The sequence below is a fragment of the Phascolarctos cinereus genome, unplaced genomic scaffold (assembly GCF_003287225.1).
Source record: "Phascolarctos cinereus isolate Bilbo 61053 unplaced genomic scaffold, phaCin_HiC Scaffold_2;HRSCAF=192, whole genome shotgun sequence".
In the NCBI taxonomy this organism is placed as follows: domain Eukaryota; kingdom Metazoa; phylum Chordata; class Mammalia; order Diprotodontia; family Phascolarctidae; genus Phascolarctos; species Phascolarctos cinereus.
Window position 1 is genome coordinate 37,168,143 of NW_027555625.1, and position 27,972 is coordinate 37,196,114.

The 27,972-nt window shown below is 38.7% G+C and overlaps 1 protein-coding gene across 4 annotated transcripts; it reads right to left on the reverse strand.

Annotated features, from left to right (window-relative positions):
- Positions 1-929: 929 nt before the first annotated feature.
- LOC110203978 (uncharacterized) lies at positions 930-27,972 on the reverse strand. Of its 4 annotated transcripts, XM_020980364.2 has the most exons (6): positions 27,763-27,972; positions 27,347-27,435; positions 24,620-24,719; positions 19,256-19,382; positions 4,619-4,721; positions 930-3,164 (listed from the first exon to the last, which is right to left on the reverse strand). In XM_020980364.2, the coding sequence occupies exons 5-6, from the start codon at positions 4,689-4,691 to the stop codon at positions 2,494-2,496; spliced, it is 744 nt and encodes a 247-aa protein (XP_020836023.1). In that variant the 5' UTR covers positions 4,692-4,721; positions 19,256-19,382; positions 24,620-24,719; positions 27,347-27,435; positions 27,763-27,972; the 3' UTR covers positions 930-2,493. The 4 variants fall into 4 exon arrangements, with proteins under 4 accessions (XP_020836023.1, XP_020836026.1, XP_020836024.1 ...); XM_020980367.2 differs by lacking the exon at positions 24,620-24,719; XM_020980365.2 differs by lacking the exon at positions 19,256-19,382.

The following is a 27,972-nucleotide window of genomic DNA, read 5'->3' on the forward strand; positions in this document are numbered from 1 at the left end:
TCCTAGTCTCTTTCCAGGTACAGTCTTATGTTTAAAGTTGCTGCCCCATACACTTCATGAGCAATTTAAAGAGTGCCTATTTAAAGGATAATGCTGATTCTGTGATTTTTGACATGCTCATTTTAGATACAAACTCCATACAGAACAGGACCTGGCACCTAGTAAGCACTTAATAAATGTCTGTTTCCTTTGTTAGCCACATTTTCTCTCTTGCATTTATTGTTTTTTCTGCTTTTTCTAAAATTCCCAGAAAGTTGTTTCTGACTCTTCTTCTCACTCTTTGTCCTTTCATTCTTTCAAGGAGTCTCTGGCCAACCAGGTGGGGCTCTCTTGCTGGTGCACTCACTAAACCCTTATTGGCTCTTAAAATTTGGGAGTTTGGGGTTTGGTATTGGTTCTGGTTTGTTCCAACAATGACAGTTTCACCCACAAGAGCAACAATCTACTGTAATCATTCAATAATGAGGTAATGATGGTTTGCCCCAGGTTGGTGCCAATGTCATCAGAGAGAAAGAGAAATATATGAGAGATGATATGAAGGTAAAATCAACAAGCTGTCACAACAGATGGGATATAGGGGATGGGAAAGAGCAAAGAGTCAAGGATGAAACATTTAGGTTTAAATCTGGGTGATCCCCTGCAGGTCCCCTGGACAGTAATCAAGAAGTCAGAAAGAGGTGAGAGTCAAGAGAAAGGGGAGATTGTGATTTCAGTTTTAGAATTGTTGAGGTCAAAGTGTCTAGGGGACATTCAACGTCTAGTAGGCCATAAGAGATGTGAGCCTGGAGGATAAGCAAAGAGGCTATGGCTGGATAAGTATTTTGAGAATCACATGATACAGATCATAATTGAATGCACAGGACATAATGAAATCATCAAGTGAATCATATAGGGGGAGAAGGGGACCAAACTAGCAGGTGTTCCATTGATGAAAATCCCAGCAAATGGATTTATTTACCAGTCACGTAGCCAGGAGAACTAGGAGAGAGTACTGTCACAAAAACTTAAAGAGGACAGTCTGTTAACCAGAGTTCTTTGTCCACTGCCTGCCCAGCACCGGAACACTTGCCTCAGTCCATGTGCGGTGTCTGGGCAGAGGAGGAGCGTGGCAGTGGTGGTCCCTGCCCCTGCACACAGGCAGGTTTCAGGGCTATTCCTACAGTCGAGCCGCCAATATAGTGACTTGCTCTCTCTGACACTGGAGAGCACTAAGGACCGTGTCCTTTGTGTCTTGAATCTATGTGATAAGATTGATCTAGAAAACTTTCAGTATCTCCACACTTCATGTAAGACCTGGGCTTGGATAGTTTGGACCAAGCAGAAATGATCATTTGATATTAATTATAATATAAATCCTTTGGAGGATGTCTCCTGTTTTCATAATCATCAGATTTTACTGTTTGAGGAAGATTAAACATAATACAATTCAAGTTTTCAAAGCCCTTAGAGGCACAAAGACTTCTGGGGCATCCTGTATAACATGAATTAGAAAGGGCTTCATGAACATTAGCTAGCATTATATGTCATTTTAGGAATATAAGAACTGGTTGTACATTTCAAGGTTGAATTGACTTCCCTGTATTTGTATCAATTATTAGTTATAATTCCAAGCCTTTATGGTCCACACTGGCTACCGAAATGACTATGAGCAGAAGCAGCACCAGCAACATCAGGAACACAGCTCAGATTATGATATATTCCTCAAGCACCGTCAGTAATTATTCATCGCTCATTAGGCTCAGGCTCACCTCCTGGCCAAGAGGTCATCCCCAAGCATCCTGCATATCATATGCCCAGGATTACCCGGGATCAAAATTCATACTAAGGCTCTCCCAATATTACTAGCAGTAACCTCTGCTCGATCAGCATAACCTTTCGCTCCCTGAAGGTCCATGGGAGGATAACACTAAATCTTTGCCCCTTAAGAGGTCAGAGTTCTCTTTTCCCATGAAGCCTAAATAAGGACTCTCTGAACTGCATCTAGGGACTCAGAATCACAGTCTAGTTAGCTGGGGGAATCTTCCCACACTTCTTACATTCATGAAGACTCACTCTAGTGTGAATTCTCTGATGGACATAAAGTAGTGTCCTCAGTCCAAAGGCCTGCCTACATGCATTACACTCTTAAGGTTTGTTTCTTGAATGAATTCTTTGGTGTTGAGTACATGGTATCCTCACTCTCAAGATCTTCCCACATTTATTACATTTATAAGGTCTCTTTCCAATATGAACACTTTGATGTCAAGTAAGATATGAGCTGTAGGGGATGGCCTTTCCACACTCCTTACACTTATAAAGAATGTCTCCGATGTGAATTTTCTAACATACAGTAATATGTGTCTTTGTCCTGAAAGCCTTCTGACATTGACTACATTCCTAAGTTTTCTCTCCAGTATGAATTCTCTGATACACAGTAAGCTGTGACTTACTCATGAAGTTCTTGCCACATACAGTACACTGATAAGATTTCTCTACAGTGCGAATTGTTTGGTGTCAAATAAGTCCTGAGTTATATGGGAAATCCTTCCCACACTCCTTCCATTCAAAAAGAATATCTCCAATATGAATTTTCTGATGCAGAGTAAGTTGTGTCTTAATCCTGAAGGCCTTCCCACATTCACAACATTCATAAGGTTCCTCTCCAGTGTGAACTCTTTGATGGCGAATAAGTTCTGAGTTGTAAAGAAAAGCTTCCCCACACACCTTACATTTATAAAGCATCTCTCCAGTATGAATCCTCTGGTGCACAGAAAGTAGTGTCTTACTTCTGAAGGCCTCCATACATTCACAACATTCATAAGGTTTCTCTTCACTATGAATTTTTTGATGTTGAGTAAGACCTGAGTTGTTGAGGAAACCCTTCCCACACTCCTTACATTCATAAAGAAAGTCTCCAGCATGAATTTTCTGATACTCAGTGTGATATCCCTTACTTCTGAAGGCCTGTCCACATTTCACTACATTCATAAGGTTTCTGTCTTTTATGAATTCTTTTATGATGAACAAATTCTGAGTTGTAGAGAAAAGCTTTCTCACACTCCTTACATTCGTAAAAATATCTCCAATACGAATTCTGTGATGCACTGTAAGTTGTGAGTTACTCCTGAAGGCCTTCCCACGTTCATTACATTCAGGAGGTTTATCTCCAGTAAATTCTCTGCTCTCTGAAAGGAAAAATAAAGAGCTGATTAAACTGGCCTTTTTTTAAAAACCCTTTCCCAAGGTTCTTAGTTGTTCAAAGGTTTTAGAGCTGTTCTCTTGCGTTCTCCCTAGTTTCACTACTCACTAAGGATCAATTTATCTTATGTGAAAGTTTGATGACTCAAAGGTAATGTATGTAAATGAATTCATTTGGGATAAAATTACCAGGGGGGATAAATGAACCCTTATCGTACTTTCATTGGCTGACATTTGAAAGGGATAAGACAAAACAGATGACTTTCAGAACTTGCAAATATATCCTTACCCTCTGAGGTGAAAATAGGAAGGGAAAAGACTGAACAGAAAGAAAATGGAAAATTTGGTTTAGAGTAAAGAGGAGACATAGTTACATGAAGTAAACAGAATAAAGAAGAAGTATAAGGGGGAAAATGTTGCCATAAATTTCCTCTAAAAATCCAACATATCTACTTTGCAAGGAATTGATTGAAATTCATAAGAGTAAGACATACAGGTATTTTTGACAAGAGAAATTATTAATTGACTGAAACAGTACTGAACCTCTGGTAATCAAAGAAATTAAAATGAAAACAATTAGGAAGTACCAATAAATAGCCATTAGATTAGCAAAACTTCTTTAAAATGATAAATTTTGGCAGTGATGTTGAAATTGGTATTTAAGCTACTGCTGCCATTTTTCTTAAAAGTAACACAGCAATTTTAGCTAGTGGTACAAAACTGTTCATATCATTTGACACAATGGTCCCACTGCTAGGTCTGCGTCCTTAAAATGTTACCAAAAACAAAGAATGCTCTAAATTTTTCACAACTTTTTGTGAAACAGCGAAGTAATGAAAACCTATAGGTCCAATACTGGAGTTATGGCCACACAAGCCCTGTCATATAAACATGTTGTTATGCCTTTATAAACATAATTTCAGAACATAAAGAAAAATAGGATGACATATAACATGACAGACTGAAAGAAGAGGAATGAGATTAGGATTAAGTATTTTAAAAATTAATAGCATCAAAGGAACATAATCATAAAAACAAAACAGAAGGAATTATCAGAAAGGAAGTTGGAGGCAAAAAGAGTACATTACTTTATACCTTAAGCAATGTGCACATTTTAAAAGGGAGAATGAATTCATGCAATTGAGGTAGGAAAATACCTGCTTACGATAAAATAATCTTCAACAAATAGAATAGAAATAACTGCCTTGTACTGAGGCAACAAATTTCTTTGAGAGTAGATGTACATTTCAGTAAAGAGATACACAAAAAAAAGTAATTTTTTGAGGTAAAAAACCAAATTTTTAAAGTCTTAGCTCCTCTCAACAGGCCTGAGAAACCTTGATGAACCACTTTCTTCAACATTTTACAAGGGTTCTGACCTAAAGTGAACAACAGATCAGTATTTTGCAATGACCCATCTGGTTGATTTTTATGTAGTCACCTGGAAAGCTGCTTCTTTGAATATCTGCCTCTGGCATCCAAGATGATTCCTTTCTTTCCATCTGGTAGATCATATCTGGTTTGGAAACTGCAAATCCTGTTCACTGAAAAAGAAAAAGTGCTATGGAGTCATTTCAGAGTTCCATCATGAAACAGATAGATGAAATACTCCTCCCAACTCTTAGTGGAAAGGGGGTTAATAAGGGTGCTGAATGTATCTTATACCACCAAGGGCAGTATGTTAGCTGATTCTGGGATTTTTTTTTCAACCATGTGGAGCGCAATGGACTGGTTAAAGGGAAAAGTAAGGTTTTTTTCTCTCTTTTTTACTTAAGGTGGCAGAGGAAGAAAATAATTTTTTTAAAAGCTTAATAAAAGCCTTTAGAGCATAAACTTAATAAAAGAACTCAAAACTAGTTCAAACTCTCTTTGGGAAAAAGATAGTACAAAGGACCATCGAAGAACATTCTGTATTAAGGTACAATGGAATACTGAGTAGGACTTAGAAAAAAACAGTTCTTTTGACTCACTGCCTCTTAGACAATGGGGACACTGTGTATGATGAAACCTATATTGGGATTAAAAAGAAAATCTTTTTCACCCTCGGATGTGATTGGTCCACCACTCCACCTGGCTGCCCCTACTTTCACCCTTACTTCTGAAAGAACTGAGAGACTGACTGCTGAGCTTGCCACTGTGGTATTGAAAGATCATGGATAAAAGGAAAGGAACAGGAGAAACAGGAATGTTTCTTTCAGAAAACAGAACAGGATCAGGAAATTATAGGTGCTGTGTTGTTGTTCAGTCCTATTCAATTCTTCCTAACCTCATTTGGGGTTTTCTTTGCAAAGATGCTGGAGTTGTTTGCCATTGCCTTCTCTGGCTCAATTTAGAAGTGAGGAAACTGAGCTTTAAACAAGGTTAAATGACTTGCCTTGAGACACAGAGCTAATAAAAGTTTAAGGCTGAATTTGAACTCAGTCCTGCTGACCCACTCTGTGGACTGTGCCATCTAACTGTTCTCATAATCTCAGTGAGTGCTTTTATTATCGCACAAAATTCTAGGATGTGTTATCAAATTAACCAAAATCTGCTTTCCCCCCCAAAATCCATAGTGTCTTTTGTCCTCAGTCCTCTGGAATTATGGATGGTCATTCAGTTGATTAGAATTCTTACACCTTCAAAAATTACATTTTTAAAAAACTAATATTATTAATTTATTGTTCTTCCTCTGGCTCTGTTCATTTTACTCTGCATCAGTTCATACTATTCTTTCCATGTCTCTTTTATTGATTTTATTTATTTTGAGTCAGAGAACAGGGGTTTTTTTTGTCTTTGTTGTTTATTGTTTTCTTTTTTTAACAATGGTATTTTTTTTCAATTCCACATAAAGATAGTTTTCAACATTTTTGTAAGATTTTGAATTACAAGTTTTTCTCCGCCTTCCCCAAGACAGCAAGCAATCTTACATAAGTTATACCTGCGCAATCATGCCAAACATATTTCCACATCATATTCTGAAAGAGGAATCAGAAAAAAAAGGGGAAAACAACAAGAAAGAAAAAACAAAAAAAGTAAAATCAGTATGTTTCAATCTGCATTCAGACTCCACAGTTCTCTCTCTGGATGTGGTTCCATCACGATTCTTTTGGAATTGTCTTCGATCGTTGTATTGCTGAGAAGAGCTAAGTCTGTCATAGTTGATAATTGCACAATGTTGCTGTGAACAATCTTCTGGTTCTGCTCACTTCACCCAACATCAGTTCACGTAAGTCTTTCCAGGTTTTTCCTAAAATCCACCTGCTCATCATTTCTTATAGAACAACAGTATCACAATACATCCATATACCACAACTTGTTCAGTCATTAACCCACGTTTCTTTTAAATTACCTATTTCCTCATTTCTTTTAGCACAGAAGCATTCCATTATACACACATCCTGGAATTTTTCCGTCATTCCCCAATTGATAGAAAACCCTGGAGTTTCTGGGTTTTTGGTTTTTGTTTGTTTTTTTTTTCCATCACAAAAGCAGTGGTATAAATGTTTTTGTATATATGTAGGCCTAGTAGTAGGATATCTGAGCCAAAAGGCATGTACTGTTCAGTAACTTTGGGGAGATATTTCCAAAATTTCTTTTTAGAATGGTTGGACCCATTCATAGCTCCTCCAATAATAAGTTCATCCATATGCCTTTTTCCTACAACTCCTCCACTTTATTTACGTTCCTTGTTTTTTGTCACCATTGTTAATCTGATGGTTGTGAGATGCAGCCTTAAAATTGCTTGAATTTGCATCCTTCAAATAGTAATAATTTGGAGCATTGTTTCACATGGCTATATATACTGTGGGCTTTTCCCTTCTGAAACTGATGGTCATATCCTTACAGTACGTACAAATTGGAGAATGGTTCTTATCCCAGTAAATTTGAATCAGTTCCTCATGTATGTTGGAAGCTAAATTTTTAGTAAAGAAACTGGCTAGAAAGATATTCCTCCATTGTTTCCCCTTTAAACTGACCTTTATTAGATTTGTTTGTACAAAACTTTTAATCAAATTTGAATTTTAATCAAAATCACCCATTTTGTCTTTTATGATTCTTTCAATCCCTTCTTGGTCATGAGTTTTTTTTCAAATTCACATATTTTATAGGTAATTTTTTACATATTTCTCTAATGTATTCATGATGTGATCTTTTACATGTAGAACATCCACCCATGTGGAGCTTATCTTTGTATAAAGTGTCAGGTTTTGGTCTACAGCTCATTTCTTTCACATCACTATATAATTTTGCTAGCAATATTTTTAAATATTGAGTCTTTATCCCATTAACTTGTTTCTGTAATTTTGGAACTAATTATTTTTGAATGTTTGATAGAATTCACTTTTGACTACATCTGATCCTGCAGTCCCCATCCCCACATTCCTACTCTAATCCTATAAGGAGGCATTTATGCCTTGTTCACTTTCTTACTTTGAAATTGGGTTGTTCAAATTTTTTTGTTTCTTATTCTGTTGAGTAGTTTATATTTTATAAATATTTATTGTAGATTGATGTATTTCATATATAATTGGGCAAAATAATTCCTAAAAAAATCCTTTATTTCTTTAATATAAATTTTTTCATTTTTGTTAATGGTAATCCTTCTCCTTTCTTGTTTTAAATCAAATTAGCCAACAATTTATCTGTTTTATTTAGCAATCAAGTGATTATCCCCTGAAATGTTCATACTTTTATCTATTTATTAATTTTTTGCTTTCATTTTCTTAATGTATTCCTTGATTTCAGCATTTCTATTTTGGTATTTAATTGCTATTATTTTTCTTTTTGACTTGTGCTTTTAGCACTTTACTAAGTGCTGTTGATACCAAACAAGGCAGGAAAACACAGTCTTTGCCCTCAAGAAACTCACACTCCAGTAGGAAACTATATAAACAACTCTCCAAAAACAAAATATATGTAGTACAAGTTGAGTTTGGCCTCAAAGAGAAGGCCCAAAGTTTAAGGAGGATTGGAAAAGGCTTCTCGGAGAAGTTGGAACTTTAGCTGGGACTTGAAGGACTCCAGGGAAGCCAGGATGAAGACAGGAAGAATTCCAGGCATGGAGACCAGGCAGTGAAAATAGTTATTCAGCCTCCGTTGGACTTTAATCTCTTTTTTCATTGGCCCATTAAAAATATTGCTTTCACTGTTGTCATTAAAGAATGTGTATAATAATTCTGGTTTTCTGAATTTGTGAGTACTCTGTGTCCAAATATATTATCAATTTTTGGTAAGATTCAAACCCAGGTGAGAATTATGTATACTCTTTTGAATACCCATTCTAAATTTTCTAAAATTGTATACAGGTCATCACTTCTTATTTATTGTTTGGTAAGATTTATTTAGGGTTCAAAGGGCTATATTGGGGTAATCCACTATTATACTTTTACTATCCATTTTTCTTTGTAATTCATTTAGTTCTTCCTTTAAGTCTTTAGCTGTGATATCATTCAGCACACACATTTTAAGAACTGAAATTGAATCACTGTCTACCTTGCCTTTTTAAAAAACATAAGTTTTTCCATTTATCTCTTTTAACTGTCTATTTTTGCTGTTGCCTTGTCTGAAATCACAATCAAGTCAATGGTGATACATCTGGCCTGCAAGCCAGGGTGACTGGGAGCATGGTGGTTCCCTGGGACAGTAATAAAGAAGGCAGGAAGATGGGACAGTTAGGGGGAAAGATTGTGATGTACCTCACTTGGGGAGCAGGGAAAAACGTCTTCTTTTGAAATGTTCAGGCAATGTAATTCACACTAGGGGGAGGTCTGCATAATGTGTATTGATGATCCATAGATAAGGGACAGAATATGCTTGGTTAATAAACGATTTAAGTATAGAAAATGCAAGAATGAGGAAGGTGATTTTCAAAAGACAAGGATGGAAAGAACTATTACATACCAAGGAATCAAAAATAAATGTAACAAAATTATAAAGATCAAGTGGGTCTCAAATGAAGAGATATGAGGAGATACTCCCAACTTACCTCTCAGTGAAAGTGGGAGGTCCACAAATGTTATACATAGCATATGTTTTTAGACTTTCTCAATGTATTGATCAGTTGGGCTGATTATTTTTCCTCTTTAAAAACAAATAAAAAACCCCACTACTTCTCTTATGGGACGGCTCTCATGGGAGACGAAGGTGGGACTACACATGGAATATTTTGATGATGTAAGAAAATGGAAACATCAATAAAATTATTTTTTAAAATCTGTGATGTGATTGTTTTCAGTTTTGGACCTTTTGAGTTCAAGACGTCTATGGGATGTCCAGTTTGTTATGTCCAATATGCACAGCTGTGAGACTGAAGGATGGCAAAGACAGTATGGATGGATAAGTAATTTTGAGAATCCTCAGGACACAGATTATAACATACTTTGATGACCCTAGAAAAGGCAGTGAGGCTGACAACTTTGAGTAACTGTGCCTTGCTAAAATCCAATTCATTGTTTATTACTGAAAGTTCAAAGAAGGCAGTCCAGAACCCATACCCAGTCAATACAACACACAATAGACTAGAAGAAAAGAGGGGCAAAGATAGGGCCACAGGAGAAAGGAAGCAAGGGGTGGTATTGTAAGGGCAATAATCAAAAACTGGAATCCATAGTAAGCTTTGAAGGATGCTTCTCCCTCTAGAACTATGATGATATGACTTCTTCCATCAACTTCTGAGATACCCCAAAATATGGGTTCTCAACCTGGGGTCTGAGACCCAAAAGGGCCCACGAACAGATTCCATGTGGTCTTTGCACATGGTTGGGGAAGTTCGATATTTATTTCAATATAATTATTTTCCTTGTTTCCTGTTTTTTTAATTTGTGCATTTCAAAATGTGGTTCTGGGCAACATCCATCAACTTCACCAGTTTACTAAGAAGGACCACGACATTAACAAGGGTAAGAAGCCCTGCACTAGAAGAGTTTAAAACAAGCTTATGCCAGAGAGGGCTGCAGTTCTTTTGTTAGCTAGACTTCACTGACCTGTGTCTGCAGTTAGTCCTAAGAGAGACATCATCAGTTTTGCTATTTTTGCTTCTTTGTGCCTGTACCCTGGCCACTTTACATACTTCCTAATTTGTCCAATTTTCACACTCAGGAGATTCTATTGTTCTAGGAAGATAAAACACAGTACAATTTAAGTTTTGATAACAGTTAAATGCACTGAAACTTCTGGGACACCTGTATAAACGTAAAGTAGAAAAGCCCCCATTAACATTAGCTAGCATTATATGTCATTTCAGGAAAATAAGACCTGATTGTACATTTCAAGGTTTAACTGATTTCCCTAGATTTTTATTATTTCTTGGGGAATTCAGGTTACTGGGGGACCACAGCCTTCTTGGCAGTGACCCCAGGAGAAACAGTCACCGTCAGACATGAGGCCAGTTCAAGCACTGGTAACCATCTAAACTGGTACCAAAAGAAGCCAGCATGGGCACTTCGGCTCTATCACAAATACAATCAGGCACTCTGGGGCCCCAACCATGCTCAGTGGCAGTGGTTACACTGACTACACCCTCATTATCAATCCTGTGGAGTCTGCTGACACTGCAGACTAAAAGTCAGCATAGTAACTGTGCCCCTCCCACAGTGCTCTAACGTTAAACAAGCCTTTCTGGCCACCTAAGCAGTGAGGTTCAGCTAACCCATCTCCTGTCCTTCACCCCACCATCGGTGACAGAAGCCTTGTTTCTGGGTTTGTTCACAGCAAGGTGTTTTAGGGGCTGGTGGACACTGTGGTCTTGGCCCTACTTTGGAACACCTATTCCAAGTATGGAGTACATTACCATTGTGTTCTAATTAAGTAGAGTGGTACTTGATTTTTTTTTTTTGCCAGATAATTGGGGTTAAGTGACTTGCCCAGGGTCACACAGCTATTTAAGTGTCAAGTGTCTGAGGTCAGATTTGAAATCAGGTCCTCCCGACTCCAAGGCCGCTCTATCCACTTTGCCACCTAGCTGCCCCATGGTACTTGATTTTTAAGGTGATGGTTTAAAAGCATTAATGGCCTTGATGCTGTGGGATTTTCTTTTTCTCCCTTCCCCCCATATTTGAGGAGAGAAAGAGAAATACCTATTTCCTAGAAGTGATAGTATAAGAAGTAGGCAGGGTATGCAAAACCCAGGCACCAGGCAACATCTCCCATTGGAATGGGCAGCCCAGCCCATTTCTGCACAGCTTTAATAGGGAAGAAATTTGTTCTGACATTGAGCCTAAACTGCCTCCTTGAAACTTTCCCTCACTGACCATAGCTCTTCTCTTTGGGTCAAACAAGGCAAGATTAATCCTTTTCTCCACCTGATAAAGAGTTGTGCAGCAGGAAACTGAATGAGAACCCAAACCACAGAACATAAAGGGGAGGCTGCCACTAGCCTCAGGGCCTGTCACTGGTTGGATGTTTTGAGTTACAAATTGAATGTTTATAAAAATACAGCCAGGGGGGCAGAGCCAAGATAGTGAAAGCAGTGACTTGCTTGAGCTCTCCCCCAAACCCCTCCAAATACTCATAAAAAATGGCTCTAAACAAATTCTGAAGCAGTTGAACCCACAAAAAGACAGAGTGAAACAAATTTCTAGCCTAAGATAACCCGGATGATTTATCAGAAAGGTATATCGCTCTGGGCTGGGAGGGCAGCGCAGCGTGGCATGGGTGCGCAGGCCACAGTGAACCTGGAGCAGGCCTTAGATGACTGAATCCCAGGCAGCTGTGAAGGTTTCCAGACTCCTCAATGCACAAATGCCAAAGACAACTTAGAAGGTCAGTGGGAAAAGTGTGTTTCTGTGGTGCTGAGAGAGGAAGGCAAGGTCTCAGCTCCATTCCCCAAGAGCATGGCCCTGTGGGGGGCAAGCTGCTTCCCAAGCTTCTGGCCCACAGACTGAGGGGGAATACAGTGGCTGATCAGAGAGGGATTGCAAGGATCTCTTTGCCAGTGCTGAGGCAGGAATCTCTTGCTTTGCCTGTGTCTGGATCTGGGTTACTGTTCCACGCAGTGGTGCTGGGGTGAGGAGGAGTGCTGGCGTGGTGGAACTTGTAGTGGCTGTGGAGAGGAACCGCAAGATGACAACAAAGTCAAAGCTCCTACATCTAAAGACTCCAAGAAAAATATGAATCAATCCCAGGAGTTGGAAGATCTCAAAAGGCATTTTGAGAACCAAGTAAGGGAAGTCGAGGAAAAACTGGGAAGACAAATGAGAGTGATGCAAGAAAATCATGAAAAACAAGTCAACAGCTTGCTAAAGGAGACCCAAAATAATACTGAAGAAAATAACACCTTAAAAAATAGCCTAACCCAAATGGCAAAAGAGGTCCAAAAAGCCAATGAGGAGAAAAATGCCCTAAAAAGAAAAATTGGCCAAATGGAAAAGGAAGTTCAAAAGATTACTGAAGAAAATACTTCCTTAGAAATTGGAATAGAGCAATTGGAAGCTAGTGACTTTACGAGAAATCAAGACACTGTAAAACAAATCCAAAAGAATGAAACATTACAAAACAATGTGAAATATTTTACTGGAAAAACAACTGACCTGGAAAATAGATCCAGGAGAGAGAATTTTAAAATTATTGGACTACCTCAAAGCCATGATCAAAAAAAGAGCCTAGAGACCATCTTTCAAGAAATTATGAAGGAAAACTGCCTTGATACATTAGAGCCAGAGGACAAAATGGAAATGGAAAGAATCCACAGATCTCCTCCTGAATGAGATCCCCAAAGGAAAACTCCTAGGAATATTATAGCCAAATTCCAGAGTTCCCAGGTCAAGGAGAAAATATCAGAAGCTGCCAGAAAGAAACAAATCAAGTACTGTGGAAACACAATCAGGATAACACAACATTTAGCAGCTTCTACATTAAGGGACCAGAGGGCATGGAATATAATATTCCAGAGGGGAAAGGAGACAGGATTACAACCAAGAATCACCTACCCAGAAAAACTGAGTATAATCCTTCCAGGGGATAAATGGACATTCACTGAAATAGAGGACTTTAAAATATTCCTGATGAAAAGACCAGAGCTGAATAGAAAATTTGATTTTCAAATACAAGACTCAAGTGGAACATGAAGAGGTAAACAGGAAAGAGAAATCATAAGAGACTTATTAAAATTGAACTGTTTACATTCCTGTATGGAAAGATGATATTTATAACTCATGAGACCTTTGCCAGTATTAGGGTAGTTGGAAGAAAAAAACTGTATGTCTGTATATATAGATAGATAGATAGAGGGCACAGGGTGAGTTGAAGATTAAGGGGTAGTATCTGGAGAACAAAATTAAGGGATGAGAGAAGATTATACTTGGAGAAGAAGGGAGAGGTAGAATGGGGTAAATTATCTCACAAAAAAAAAGAAAAGTAAGTCTCATACAGTGGAGGGGAAACAGGGGAAGATGAGGGAATCTTATTCTCATAGGATTTGGCTTAACGAGCGAATAACATACACACTCAATTGGGTAAGGAAATCTGTCTTACCCTACCGGAAAAGAGGGGGAGAAGGGGACAAGAGAACAGAGGGATGAGAGAGATGAGGGCAGACTGGGAAAGGGTATAATCAGAAGTAAATACTTCTGAGGAGGGACAGGGTCAAAAGAAAGAATAAAATAAATGGGGGGGCAGGATAGGATTAAGGGAAATAGAGTTAGTTTTTCACAACATCTCTACTATGGACGTGTTTTGCATAACTGCACATGTACAACCTATATTGAGTTGCTTGCCTTTTCAGTGAGGGTGGATGGGGACAGAGGAGGAGAGAAAATTTGAAACCTAGTTTTAAAAACATATGTTTAAAAAAATGTTTTCCCATGCTACTGGGAAATAAGAAATACAGGAAATGGGGTAGAGAAGTCTGTCCTGCCCTACAGGAAAACAGAAGGGGAAGGGGATAAGAGAAAGGGGGAGAGATGGAAGAGAGGACAGACTAGGGGAAGGGATATTCAGAATACATGCCATCTTGGGGTGGGGGGGTGAGATGGGGTCAAAATTTGGAATTCAAAAACTTGTGGAAGTGAATGTTGAAACTTAAAAATCAATAAATTTACATCTAAAAAAAATACAGCCAGCATTTATATAGTGTTGTAGTCATCTCATTTTATGCTCACAACAACCTTGAAAGGTAGGTGGTCTTATTATCCTCATTTTACAGAATTTTGAAATAAGGCAGAGTTAAGTAACACTCCATGCTTAGCAAAATGAAGTCCAAAAAAAGTTAAAACCAGGTACAATCAGCAGGTAAGGAAATTTAAAACAATCAAAAGGGAGGTTCCCTGGGATGTCAGGAGTTTCTCACCAATGCTGGTTTTTTGTTTTTTAAATATTCTCCATGCTCCAAAAAGTCCCTAAATGGGTCCCAAATCAGTCCACGTGGGACGAAACTTAACTGAAACTGCTCCAGGTCTGCTGTATAATATCTCCTTTGCTCACAACAGCCCTTGTTGCTATTGTGGGAATGGGAGAGTTTAACTCCACTGTCCTGGGCTTCATCAGGGACTGTGCTTCCAATGAGAGATCTTTATAGATGAAGTAATAAAGGTCTTTTGTTTTACAGATGAAGAGGTCAGACAGGTGAGGTAACTTGTCCAAGGTTCCACAGAGGAGTGGGTTAGAACACCATTCCCAATTAACTCTTATCATTTGAAATTTGAGTGGTTCATCAATGCAGGTCCATGTCAAAGGAGCTGTATGGCATGAACATTTCTCCCACTGCCTCCAATTCCTTTATCATGTCAGCTTAGCATTTGTCTCCCATTATCTTCATGATCAATCACTTGTGCCACATTCTCTGCCCATCTGTCTATGGGAACAAGGCCTCATATATGTTCCTAACTCCTCTTGCTGGTGCCCTGTACAATCTCTTCTTCTCCTTCTTCTATCTAGCAGGGCATGAAAGAAGGACTGAGGGAGGAAAGGAGGTATGACTCCCCACTGAGCATACATACTGGGACCCACGGTTACTGGACATGTTCTGAGCTATAAAGATGCTGTCCTTGTTTCTCACCTCCTGCTACTGTGCTGAAGTAAGCCCTGGGTATAGGGATGTTTTCAGATGTTCCAAGGAAGCTACTTGAATTCTCCCTAGGGCCAGATGGAGGAAGAAGAATTTGGGGAAAGCTGGATTGACATATTAAAAAAAAATTGTGGCCAACCTGAAACTAAATTCACAGAAGCACATAATGTGAGACTTAGAAAGGACTTTGTGGGCTATCTACTTCAAATCATGTTTGAAAATGAATTTCCTTCATGACATATCATTAAACGTGCCTATCAAGTTTCCAATGAGGGCAGAACCCTAACTGCCTCTGATTCAGGAAGCCCAATTCTACTTTCAGATAGGTCTAATGCTGAGTTTTCTTACCTCAAACCTAAATTTGCCTGACTGCAATTTTGACCAATTATTCCTAATCCCACCTTCTGAAGCCAAAATAAGGAGTTCTAATCCTTCTTGCATGGGGTAGCCTTTAAAACCAACCAAATAATAAGTTATTAGGTATCTACTGTGCACCAGGCACTGAGTTCAACAAAGGTGACAAGGGCAAAGAATGACAGTCCTGCTTTCCAAAAAGCTTACACACAAATGTATGTATCTACACACACACACACACACACACACACACACACACACACACACACACACAGAAACAAATATTTGTTGTTGTTCTGTCATTTGAGTTATGTTTGACTCTTTGTGACCCCATTTGGGGTTTTCTTGACAAAGATATTGGAGTGGTTTGCCATTTCTTTCTCCAGCTGAATTTACAGACAGGAAAACTGAAAAAACAGGGTTAAGTGACTTGCCAGAATCACAGCCAGTGATTGCCTGAGGCCATGTTTGAACTCAGTAAGATAAGTCTTACTGACTCCAGGCCTAGCACTCTATCCATCACATCACCTTGATGCCCCTAATATAATGCTGGTCTACATATATTCCAGCTCAGGAGGTCTAGACATGCTCTAGACTCTCATTAGAGATTTTTTTCTAGTTTAAAATTTTATTTCTGTTTTTAGCAATTACTTTTTTCTTCTCCTTATGGAACAAAAAAGACAAGAGAAGTATAAACCCTCATAACACATGCACACACACACGCACACACACACAGAGTCCAACAAAATAAATGGCCACATTGGTTACACCTTAAAATGTAAGTTTCATTCTGTACTTTAAATCCATCACCTCTCCAGAAAGAGATGGGCAGCATACTTACCTTCAGTCTTCTGGAATCATGGTTTGCCTGGACTAGGACAATCATTTACAGAACAGTTGTCCATCTTGATGAGGGCAGGTAACCTCCACACTGTGAATTCCCCATAAGGATGAAATCACAGGTAAAGAACAAAGCAGACAGGCAGTTTTAAAATCATAGGTCAGACCATGTCATTCTGTTCCAGGGCTTCAGCAGCTTTTTGACTGGGCAGCTAGCTGCTACAGTGGCAATTGTGCCAGGCTAGGAGTCAGGAAAACTCATCTTCTTGAGTTCACAATCTGGCCTCCAACACTTACTAAGTGTGTGACCTGGGCAAGTCACTTCACCCTCTCTGCTTCTGTTTCCTCTTCAGTAAAATGACCGAGAGAAGGAAATAGCAAGCCACTCCAGTATCTTTTCCATGAAAAGCCCAAATGGGCTCACAGTCAGACACAACTGAAAAATGACTGAACAACAAAAAGCCTTCCAACTGACTCTAGGAAAAAACACTAACTGCTGAATTAAAGCTCACCACAGTGTGACTTCAGCCTGTCTTTACAAGCTGATTACATATTGCCTGCCCACCAGGATGAGACAAGATGCCTCAACATCACTGAAGAGGAGCTGGAAGAGGATAACAGCTCCAGATGCTGATCTTGAGCGGACATCTACGGTTGAGGGAATGGGCACACCGGACAAACTGGGTTTGTAATTGGTAGATCATCCCCAACTCTTTGAAGCAGAACAGACCAGCTGACTACCTTCTAAGATTACCTGAGTGGCTGCAGAGTCAACTTCTAGCTGCTGTGTACATGAGTCACTCACTAAAACCTACCACCCTACAGCCCAAGACTGAACCTCTGCAAACTGGCTGGCATTGGACTTTGCACCAATCTGGCTAGAATTGGCAGCACATTACTGGGGATCAAGCAGGCAGAAATCTTAGGCTTTTCCTCTCTGCTGCAGAAAAATCCAGGTCTCAAGAGTACAATAATATGATATTATGAGGGATTTCAAATCCTTTTCCCTCATCATTTAAAAAAATATTATTTATGTTAAACATTCTTTTTTAAATCGAATTCTAAATTCTCCCTCAGTCACTGAGAAGACAAGGAATATATCAATTATACGTGTGAAATCACACAAAACATATTTCTATGTTTTAGCCATGTTAGCCATGGCATAAAAAAGCAAGAAAATTAAAAAGTAAAAAAACATACTTCAATTCATACTAAATTTGTCAGTTCTCTCTGGAGGTAGACAGCAATTTTTTTTTTATCATCAATCCTCTGGAATGGTCTTATTTTCTTGATCAGAGTAAGTCATTCACAGCCGATTGCGTAATCATCATTAAAATTTTGTTGTTATTCTATACAAGGAGCTCCTGGTTCTGCTTACTTAACTCTGCATCTATTCACATAGGTCTTCCTAGGTTTGGCCAAACCATTTCCCTCGTTTCTTAGAGCACAACATTCCGTCACAATCATATACAACCACCTCTTCAGCCATTCAGGAACTGATGATCATCCCCTCAATTTCCAATTCTTTGCCACCACAAAAAAGCCCACTATAAATATTTTTCTACATGTAGGTCCCTTTCCTTTTATGTGCGTGGAATACAGACCTAGCTGTGGTATTGCTGTGTCAAAGGGTATTTACAGCTTTATCATTATTTTGACACAGTTCCAAATTGTTCTGCAGAATGGTTGGACCAGTCCTGAATTGTGCAAAGTGCAAGAATTTTTCCATATTCCCTCCAGAATTTGTCATTTTCCTTTTCTGTCACGTTGGCCAGTCTGAGGTATTATGAGGTATTACCTCAAAGTTGTTTTCATCTGCATTTCTCTAACAGATTTAGTAATTTAGAGCACTCTTTCATTATTATTGATAACTTTAATTTCTTCATTGAAAACTCCTTGTTTATATTCCCTACCCATAATGGGAATCTTATTTATCTTTTCATGTGTGTCACTAACTGGATGACAAGGCACTGGCTACCATAAGAAGGTCACAGTCAAACCTGCTGTTTACCTGCATTTCAGTAAATTTCTTCCCTTTAACATTCAGAGCACTGGGCAGAAATCCCATTGCATCAAAATCTGCCACAGCCCCTGGGATGCTTTATTTTAATTAAGATGATTACAAGTCTTTATGGTCCACACTGGCTACCAAAATGAACATGAGCAGAAGCAGCACCAGCAAAATCAGGAACAAAGCTCATTATGATTCATCATATTACGATTTATTCCTCAAGCACCATCAACGATTACACCTTATATCTCACACCACCAAGAGCACTATGTTAGCTGATTTTGTCGGAGTTTTTTTTTCTTCTTCAATGGAACTCAATGGGTTGGTTGAAGGGACATATAGGACTTTTTTGTTTCTTTTTATTGTTTTTTTTTTTAGGTGGCAGGAGAAGGAGAAATTACATTTTTTTCCAAAAATATCCACAAAACTTAAGAAAACAATTCAAAACAAGTTCAAACTCTCTTTGGAAAAAAAGTAGGCATGCTAGGAAGACCTCAAAGATAGTACAAAAGATCACTGGAAGGATACTCTGCATTATGGTAAAATGGATTACTGAGTAGGACTCGAGAAAAAATAGTTCGTTTGACTTACTGACTACTTAGGCAGTGGGAACACTGCATGATGAACCCTACATTGGGATTAAAAAGAATATCTTGGATTTGAGGTAACAGAGAGGGGAGGATACATTCTCAAGGATAACAACAAATTAAGAAATCAATTTCCAGGCATACTAAGCCTGGACCTTTTTCCTGGAAACAGGTAGCACAAGTAATCTGTCTCTTGGCTACAAATGGATTAGGAAGAGTTTCCTTTTCTATACCAAAGAATAACTGTTAAAATCTTGCTCTCACAGTATATATCAAGACTCCAAAGGGGGTAACTGTTCTTACCCAAAGACAGCAGGTTCCTATAGTTCTCCAGCACCACATCCCTGTACAATTTTTTCTGAGATGGGTTCAATTGTACCCACTCTTCCTTGCTGAATTCCACAGCCACATCTTTGAGTGTCACTGATTCCTGAAATACCAAAAGCATTTGTGCTTACCCAGCCATAGCTCTTAACTGTTATGAAGTTCAAATATAAACTACTTGCTATTAAGGTGAGGGAATTGAGGGTTTTAGGACAGCAAGTAGTACAGGGAATTGAGGCAACTGAGTCAACCACATTGACTCCATTTTGTGACTCAATTCTGGAGGTAGCTCAGTTCTTTTTCTGTTTAATTATACATCTAGTCCAACTTCTGTATTGTGAGAAAAACTAATTCAATTGTGGGAATTGGGAGAAAACCTTACTGCATTGTTTGAATTTAGCCTTGCATGGCTGAGAAATGAGACCTACTTTACCTCCTGTTTAGTCCTTAAGGACCTAGATTATGCTATCAGAAATCCATTCAAATGCAAAAAGACTGATGTAAGGAGTTTTCTCACAATTGTACATCTGAAGCAACCCATAAGTTTTATCTGAAAGCTGGCCACATACTGAACAATTAATTACTGTTCCCATGTTGCTTTCATTGTATACTACTTTCAGGGAGTGGGACACCTAATTCTGAATTTAAGGAACTGAACCTGTTGCCTTTACCCCTCCCAACATGAAAAGTCCCCAGTCGTTTCTCCAATCAGCAATCAGATTACCTAACATTTTATTATTTGCTTTTAATTAATTGCTCTTTGATTGTTTTTAATTTAGATCCAGCCTAAGATGAGGAAGGGGCCTGGTCCCAGTTTTCTGTGCAATTGCCATACATTGCTTAATATACTGATATGTCCAAAAGATTGAACCTTTCTTTCTTCAGCCATTTCATCTTTCACTTGCCATGAGGATTTCTTTCATTTATTTATTTGCATCCCAGTACACTGTCTAGTATATAGCAGGCACTTAAGAATTCCTCTCCCAAAAACAACTAATACAAGTGTGTATAGACTGATTTTACATACACACACACACACACACACAGATACACGCACACATACAGATATTTGTATCTAATGGTAGCCACCTCTAGAGTTGGGGGGGAGGGAAGGGAGAAAAATTTATATGGAATTTCATTATATATTTAAAAGGAATACCAAGTTTAAATAATAGATTTTTAGTTTCCCATACAATCGTCTTTTTTTTATTATACACGTATTGGAAATGCTTGTTTTACTCCATAAATTAAAAATTAAACAAATAAAAATTAAAAAAAAGGATTCTTCTCTGATTAGTCTGTAAATTCCTTAAGGAAGGAGCTATTATTGCCATCCTTGGTATCCTTGGCACTCAGCACAGTGCCTGGTGGCAGGTAGGTATTTAACAAATGCTTTATTGTTGTAAATGGTTCCAATGACATCAATTTTAAACTTGTCCTTTATTCTTTTTTTTTAGATTGAACACCTGTGCCTCCTACTTCTACCCTCTGAGCTGAAGGAGAAATATGGCTAATTTGTTTTCTATTTGCTGAAATAAACAATGAAAATGAAATAGCTGAAGATAGCTATCATGCAGTCCGAAGTATTCACTTCCAATCTAAACAAGCCCAGTTTCTCTGACCAATCAGCCTGGTCTCTTCACAAGTAAGACAGTTACCTTCCTCTTTTCATCCAATCACTCTGCTTCTTAAAATGTGCTGCTCTGATTCTTCTTTGCCTATTCTAATGCCTTCAATTTCTTTTTCTCCTCTTATTGCTAAAGCGAAGGTTTCCAGTACAATATTGAATAGCACTGGTGATAATGGATATCCTTGTTTTACCCCCGATCTTATTGGAAATGCTTCTAGCCTGTCCCCATTATATATAATGCTTGCTGAAGGTTTTAGATATATGCTATTTATTATTTTAAGGAAGAGTCCATTTATACCTAATGCTTTCTAGTGTTTTTAGTAGGAATGGGTGTTGTATTTTACCAAAAGCTTTTTCTGCATCTATTGAGAAGATCATGTGCTTTCTGTTGGTTTTGGTGTTGATATGCTCAATTATGCCGATAGTTTTCCTAATAGTGAATCAACCCTGCATTCCTGGTATAAATCCTACCTGGTCATACTGTATTATTCTTGTGATAAGTTGATGCAATCTATTTGCTAGTATTTTGTTTAAAATTTTTGCATCTATATTCATTAGAGAAATTGGTCTATATTTTTCTTTCTCTATTTTGATTCTTCCTGGTTTAGGTATCAACAGCATATTTGTATCATAAACAAAATTTGGTAAGACTCCTTCTTCACCTATTTTCCCAAATAGTCTATATAGTATTGGAATTAATTGTTCTTTACATGTTTGATAGAATTCGTGAGCACAACCAAGAGGACTCTACACAGTAACAACCACGTTATGCAATGACTAAGATTGTTAAACTGAACCCTTCTGAGCATTACAAAGATCTAAGACATCTCCAGAGCCCTTGGGATAGAAAATACAGTCCACATCCAAAGAAAGAACTATGGAAGTAGCTGAATCGCTATCACTTATTTTTACCTCCTGTTGAGTTTTGTTTCATCGTTCTGATGGTTCCTCCTATTGGTTTTAATTTTTACTCACAACTTCACTAATGTGAAAATATGTACCATGGGTATGTAAATGTAAAGCCTATATCAGATTGTGCGCCATCATGGGGAGGGTGGGGAGGAGGAAAGGGGAGAAAAATTTTCAACTCAAAAGCATATGGAAGCGATTGTTGATAAATCCAAATAAATTAATAAAATTTTAAAAAGAAAAGTGCTGCTCTGAAATGAACACCATTGTGTTCCACGCTCCTGGAACCACAAGAGCAAAGGAGAGCATGGGGAACTACAATCTCCTGTCTGTAACAACATGTGACCAATTTTTCACTATTGAAGAGGGTGTTCAAGGACCATTACTTTCCAATTCATGTATTTAGAGAGGGAAGAAACTTAAGAATCCAATTTTCTCATTTTACAAATTAGGGAAATGAAGCCCTCAGACGGAAAGTTGAGTTAAGGTCAAAAGGGGAGTAACCGGTGGTCTATTCTTAATGTACAATACTGCCATTTCCTTTCAGTATAACCAGACCAAGGCCACAATTCAGTTTTTGGACAAAAACATTCATAAGATCACTCTTTGGGGCAGCAAAGAACTGGAAACAAGCTGAATTCTCAACACTAAAGAAGAGCTAGAAAAAAATTGCATATGAATAACAGTCATTTATAGAGTTAAAAATGACAAAAAGAAGCAATTCTGAGAAGCATTTGAAGATATGCATTAACTGACAGTGCAAAATTAGCAGACCCAATAAAATATAATACACAAAAACTTCAAAAATATAAATAATAAAAAGAAGATCCTGAACTATGAAAAAAAAATAGTCCATGTGAACATTTGGGGTGGATTCTCTAAATTTAATCATCTCATATTTCTTCTGAGCTACTTCCATTCTGCTCTGCTCATAGAATATAGCATCCTCTCTGACGAGGGCACGCCATGATGGGCAGTCCTGTACCAGTGTCTCCCAAGTCACATATCCCTTTCCAAAGTTCTTAAAAGACACCTTGAGAGTCCTTTCTGTTAGAGCAAAGTATTAGGAACAAAGGGATACCCATCAACTGGAAAATACCTGATCATTTCATGAAGTGGAAATCTTGAAAACGATACTTTCAAAGAAAATAGGAAGACTTGCACAAAGTAATGAAGGGAGAAAACAGCAGAACTAAGAAAACAATTTACAAATGACAATACCATTCACTGATCAGCCATGATTCCAGAGAACTGATGATGAAACCTGCTATGTAAATTCTGACAGAAAAGTGGTGACAAACTTGTTTATTTATTTTACATGACTATGCTTACTGGCTATAAATGCACTGTGTTTTTCTTTTTTTTACTGGAGGTGCAAGGAGACGGTAGCATTTAAAAGGAAGAGAGCTAGAGATACTGTTGTCAGAATAAAAGAAAAAGATGCACAGAAGAGAACAGAGGGAAGTTGGAAAAGAAAAAGAGGACAGTTTTAAAAGTCACATGCTGAATTTATTAGACGAAAACAACCAAACAATCTATACCCAAGCCTCAAAGAAACATAGTTTAGAGAAAAGCCCAACAAGAATTGATGGAGTTGTGAAGTGATTCAACCATTCTGGAGAGCAATTTGGAACTATGCCCAAAGGGCTATAAAACTGCCCAGTTTTTAATCCAGCAATAGCATTACTAGGTCTGTATCCCAAAGAGATTATAAGAAGGGCAAAGGGACCCACATGTACAAAAACATATATATATAGCAGCTCTTTTTCTGGTGGCAAAGAATTGGAAATTGAAAGGATGCCTGTCAATTAGGGAATGGCTGAACAACTTCTGGTTTCTGAATGTAACAGAATACAATTGTGCTATAAGAAATAATGAGCAGGCAGATTTCAGAATAACAGAGGAAGACTTACATGAACTAAGGCTGAGTGAAGTGAGCAGAACTAGGAGAACATTATACAAAGCAACAGCAAAATTGTGTAATGATCGACTTTGACAGACTTGGCTCTTCTCAGCAACACAATAATGTAAGACAATTACAAAAGACTCATGAGGAGAAATGCTATCTATATCCAAACAAAGAACTATGAAGACTGAATTCAGAGCAAGCACACTATTTCCACTTTTTATTCTTTCACATTTTGTTCTTTCTCATGCCTTTTTCCAGGCTGTTCTGATTCTTCTCTCACAACAATTATGTTCAATATGAGTGTATACATAGAACCTACATCTGATTGCTTGCCATGTAGGAAAAAGAGAAGGAAACACTGGGAGAGAAAAAAAAATTTGGAACTCAAAATCAAAAGTGAATGTTGAAAACTATCTTTATGTGTAATTAGAAAAAAATAAAATACTATTAAGTCGAAAAATAAAATACAATTTTCAAAAGTCTTTATATCTCTTTCTCCAATTGGCTAACTCTCTTTTAATAATTTTTTCAATTGCTTTTAGTTTTTTTCCCAATTTTATCCTCAGTCTCTCTCATTTGATTTTTGAGTTCCATTTTAAGTTCACTGAAGAATTCTTTTTGGGCTAGTGACCATTTCACACTACTTTCTCGGACAGGAGTGGTTTTTAACCTCACTATTTTCCTCTGAATGTGAAACCAGATATTGTTTATCACCAAAGTATCTATCAATGATTGGGTTCTTTTTCCTCTGCTTGCTTATTTTGATTTTCAGCAGTTTATTATAATCAACTTTTAATCCCAAGTTCTGGGTAATGTTGCCCTAGGCCTCAAGTCCTGCTTACTGTTATTTTCTGAATTCTGTGGAAGGGCTCAACCTCAGGGTCTCTTTTCCTACCTTAAACCACAGTCCAGGTCTCCAGCCATTCTGCTCCCAAAACGTTCTTCCTCCCTGTGGTACTGCAGTCACCAGGTACGTGTTCAGTTCTCACAAACAACTACAACCCAAGATAACTTTTGGTCAGCTCTGCTAGAGCTAGCTTCAGGAAATGGCGGCCTGGGTGGGGGGACGGGACTAGGGTTGTTTTCAACCTTCCTACACTCAGCCATCTGCTGGTCCTTAGGCAAAAGTTTGAGGTGCAAGTTTGTGAGGTAAAATTTCAGCAGGCCTAGCTTGCTTCCTGATAGAGCTGATCCAGGGCCTCTTATTTGTTGATTCAGTGAAGTCGGATTGGAAATGACTACACTTCACTTACTCCCAGACTCAGCCCTTGGAGGGCCTCTCTTTTCTGAGGTCATCTCAAGTTTTCTCAGTAGAACAACTGCTTTACCCCTTTATTTCTGGTGCTCTCCATTCATTATTTTCTTCAACATTTTTTTGCATCTCATTTACCAAGCTGTTGATTCATTTTTCATGACTTTCTTGCTTCACTCGCATTTCTCCTCTACTTACTTGATTTTCAAAATCTTTTTAAAGCTCTTTCACCGCCAGACACCAATTAATATTTTTCTCATTGGCTTTGAATGTAGGAGCTTTAACTTTTTTTTCTTCTGAGTGTATGTTTTGATCTTCCTTGTCACCATGGTAATTTTCCATGGTCAGAATGGGGCTGCAACTCACTCCTGTGCTCCACTCCCACCAAGGTGCAACAGACCTTTCCTGCTGACCTTCTAACTTGTTTTTGGCATCTCTAGGCTGAAAGGTCTGGAAACCACCACTGCTGCCAGTTATTCAGTCGCCCCAAGGCCCACTTCCGCTTTGCTGGGACCTGACTGCACTGGTACAACCTCTCTAGGACTACACTACTCTCTCACCTTGCTGCAACAAACCTTTCCTGACAGCCTTATAAGTTGTCTTCTGCTGGAAAACTGTATCACTCTGACTTTTTGTGGATTTCACTGGTCTAGAATTTGTTTAGAAAAATTATTAAAGATATTGGGGGGGGGCTCAGGGGAGTTCTTGCCTTTTTTACATCGCCATCCTGGCTCCAGCTTACATTAAATTAAATTAAAAAGGTTTTGTATAAATGAAACAAATGTTGCCAAGATAACAGGGAAAGCAAAAAATTGCAAAAAATACTCTCTAGACGGCTCTCACATAAAGATCTTATATCTAAAAATACATAAAGAACTTTGTGAAATCTGTAATACAAATCATTCCTTAATTGATAAGCGGTCAAAGGATATGAACAGGCAGGTTTGTAACAAAGAAATCAAAACAATTTATAGTCATGTGAAAAAATGCTCTAAATCATAATCGATTAGAAAAATGAAAATTCAAACACCTTGAGATATCATTTTATACCTATCCGTGTGGCTGAAATGATAAACAGGGAAAGCAACAAACATTGGGAGGGGATGTGGAAAAATTTGGACACTAATTCATTCTTCATGGAATTGTCAACTGATCCAACTGTTTTGGACAGCAACTGGGAATTTTGACCAAAAAGCTATTAAACTATCTATACTCATTGATCCAGCAATACCAATACTAGATCCATTTCCAAAGATGACCAGGGAGAAAAGAAAAGAACTTACATGTTCTCAAATGTTTATACCACCTCTCTTTCTGGTGGCAAAGAACTGGAAACTGCAGGGATGCCCAACCACTAGGGAATGGCTGAACAAGTTCTGGTGTATGATTATGATGGATTTTTGGTGTAACATAAAAAAGTATGAGCTCAATGATCTTAGAAAGACTTACACAGAACCAAGGGAACATTGTATATACTAATAGCAATGTTGTTTTAAGAATGAATTTGAATAAGTTATTTTGATTACTGTAAATACCTAAATTAAGTATGAAGGAAAATATGAAGATATCTACATTCAGAGAAAGAACTGAAAATTAAAGAATGTATAGAATAATTTTACATATACATATGTACATATAGGGATACACACAAACACACATGCGCTCCTACTTGTGTCTAATGGTAGCCATAGTGGGGAGGAGGGAGGAAAAAAAATTCACATGGTAAGTTTGTAATACATTTAAAAGGAATAACAAGTTGAACGTAACAGATGTGCAATTTCATATGTAATTCATTTTTATTCTTTGTTGTGAAAGTGCTTGCTTTATCCCATGAATTATAAATAACACCAATAAATGTGAAAAGTGAGAAGAAACAGGAAAGACTGAGCACAGCAGCAGCAGTAATGATCAGCTGTGAAAGACTCAGCCACTCTGATGAATACAAAGACCCAGGAAAAGTTTAAAGGACCCATTATAAAAAAACAGAGAGAACTGATGAACTTTGAGTGAGGACTGAAGCTCGCTCTTTCTCACTTTCATTTTTCTTACTTTTTTTTTTGTACCAGGAGTAATATAGAACTGTTCTGCATTATCTTACAGCATAATGGCTATCCTATCTTTCCCTTCTCAAAGGGTGGGGGAAGGACTGGAAGGTGGGAAAGGATTTAGAACTCAAAATTAGAAAAAAACCCACAAAGTAATTGTAAGGTCTTTTTTCTTTTTTTTTCAGTGTGGAGAGGATGCAGTGGTGTCTGTGGTTATGATTCTCTGATGCCCACGATTTCTAGTGTTACAGCACAGGACAAAGAAACCTATCCCACGGTCTCTGGCCTCAGATGTTATTTGAGGAAAGCAGCAAGTGGCACTCACCTTCCCGGGCCTGGCTGTGTGGGCAGGAGCCATTCCCTCCTCCTCCAGGCTGTCCTCCTGGGGCAGAGCAGAGGCCACAGAAGGGAGAGCTGGGGAGGAAAGGAGAAGCAGGAGAGTGAGGGGTCACGCGGGGGTCTGCCCTGCTCAGACCAGACATTTCCACTGCTCCACTGATGGGAGATCGGGGAGGGGGACAGGGAGCTGGGGGCGAGACTGAAGAAGCATTAGAACCCGCCCCCAGGCTCCGCCTCCGCCTGGTCCGCCTCCAAGCCCCCGAACCCCCCCAAGCACTGGCCGCCCCCAGACCCCGGGGAGCCCCTCGGGGGCCTTCCTTCCTCCTCTGCCGGACGTTCCTCCCATTCTCCGTGAGCTCCCCAGCCAGCCCCCGGCGCTCCGACCCCGCCGCACCCCCGCACCGGCTCCGCCTGGGCCTGGCCAAGCTCTAAGCCCCGATCACCGGGTCACACTTCAGCCCAGAACAGAGAAGGGGAAGCGGGAACCAGCGAGAGTGCAACAGGCAGAGAGAAAAGCAAGCGGAACTGGCGTAGTAAGAAGGAAGTGCAGCCTCCCTCCTCTGGGGTTGGCAAAATGCCCCTGAAGCGAGCACGGCCTTCTGGGAATCGTAG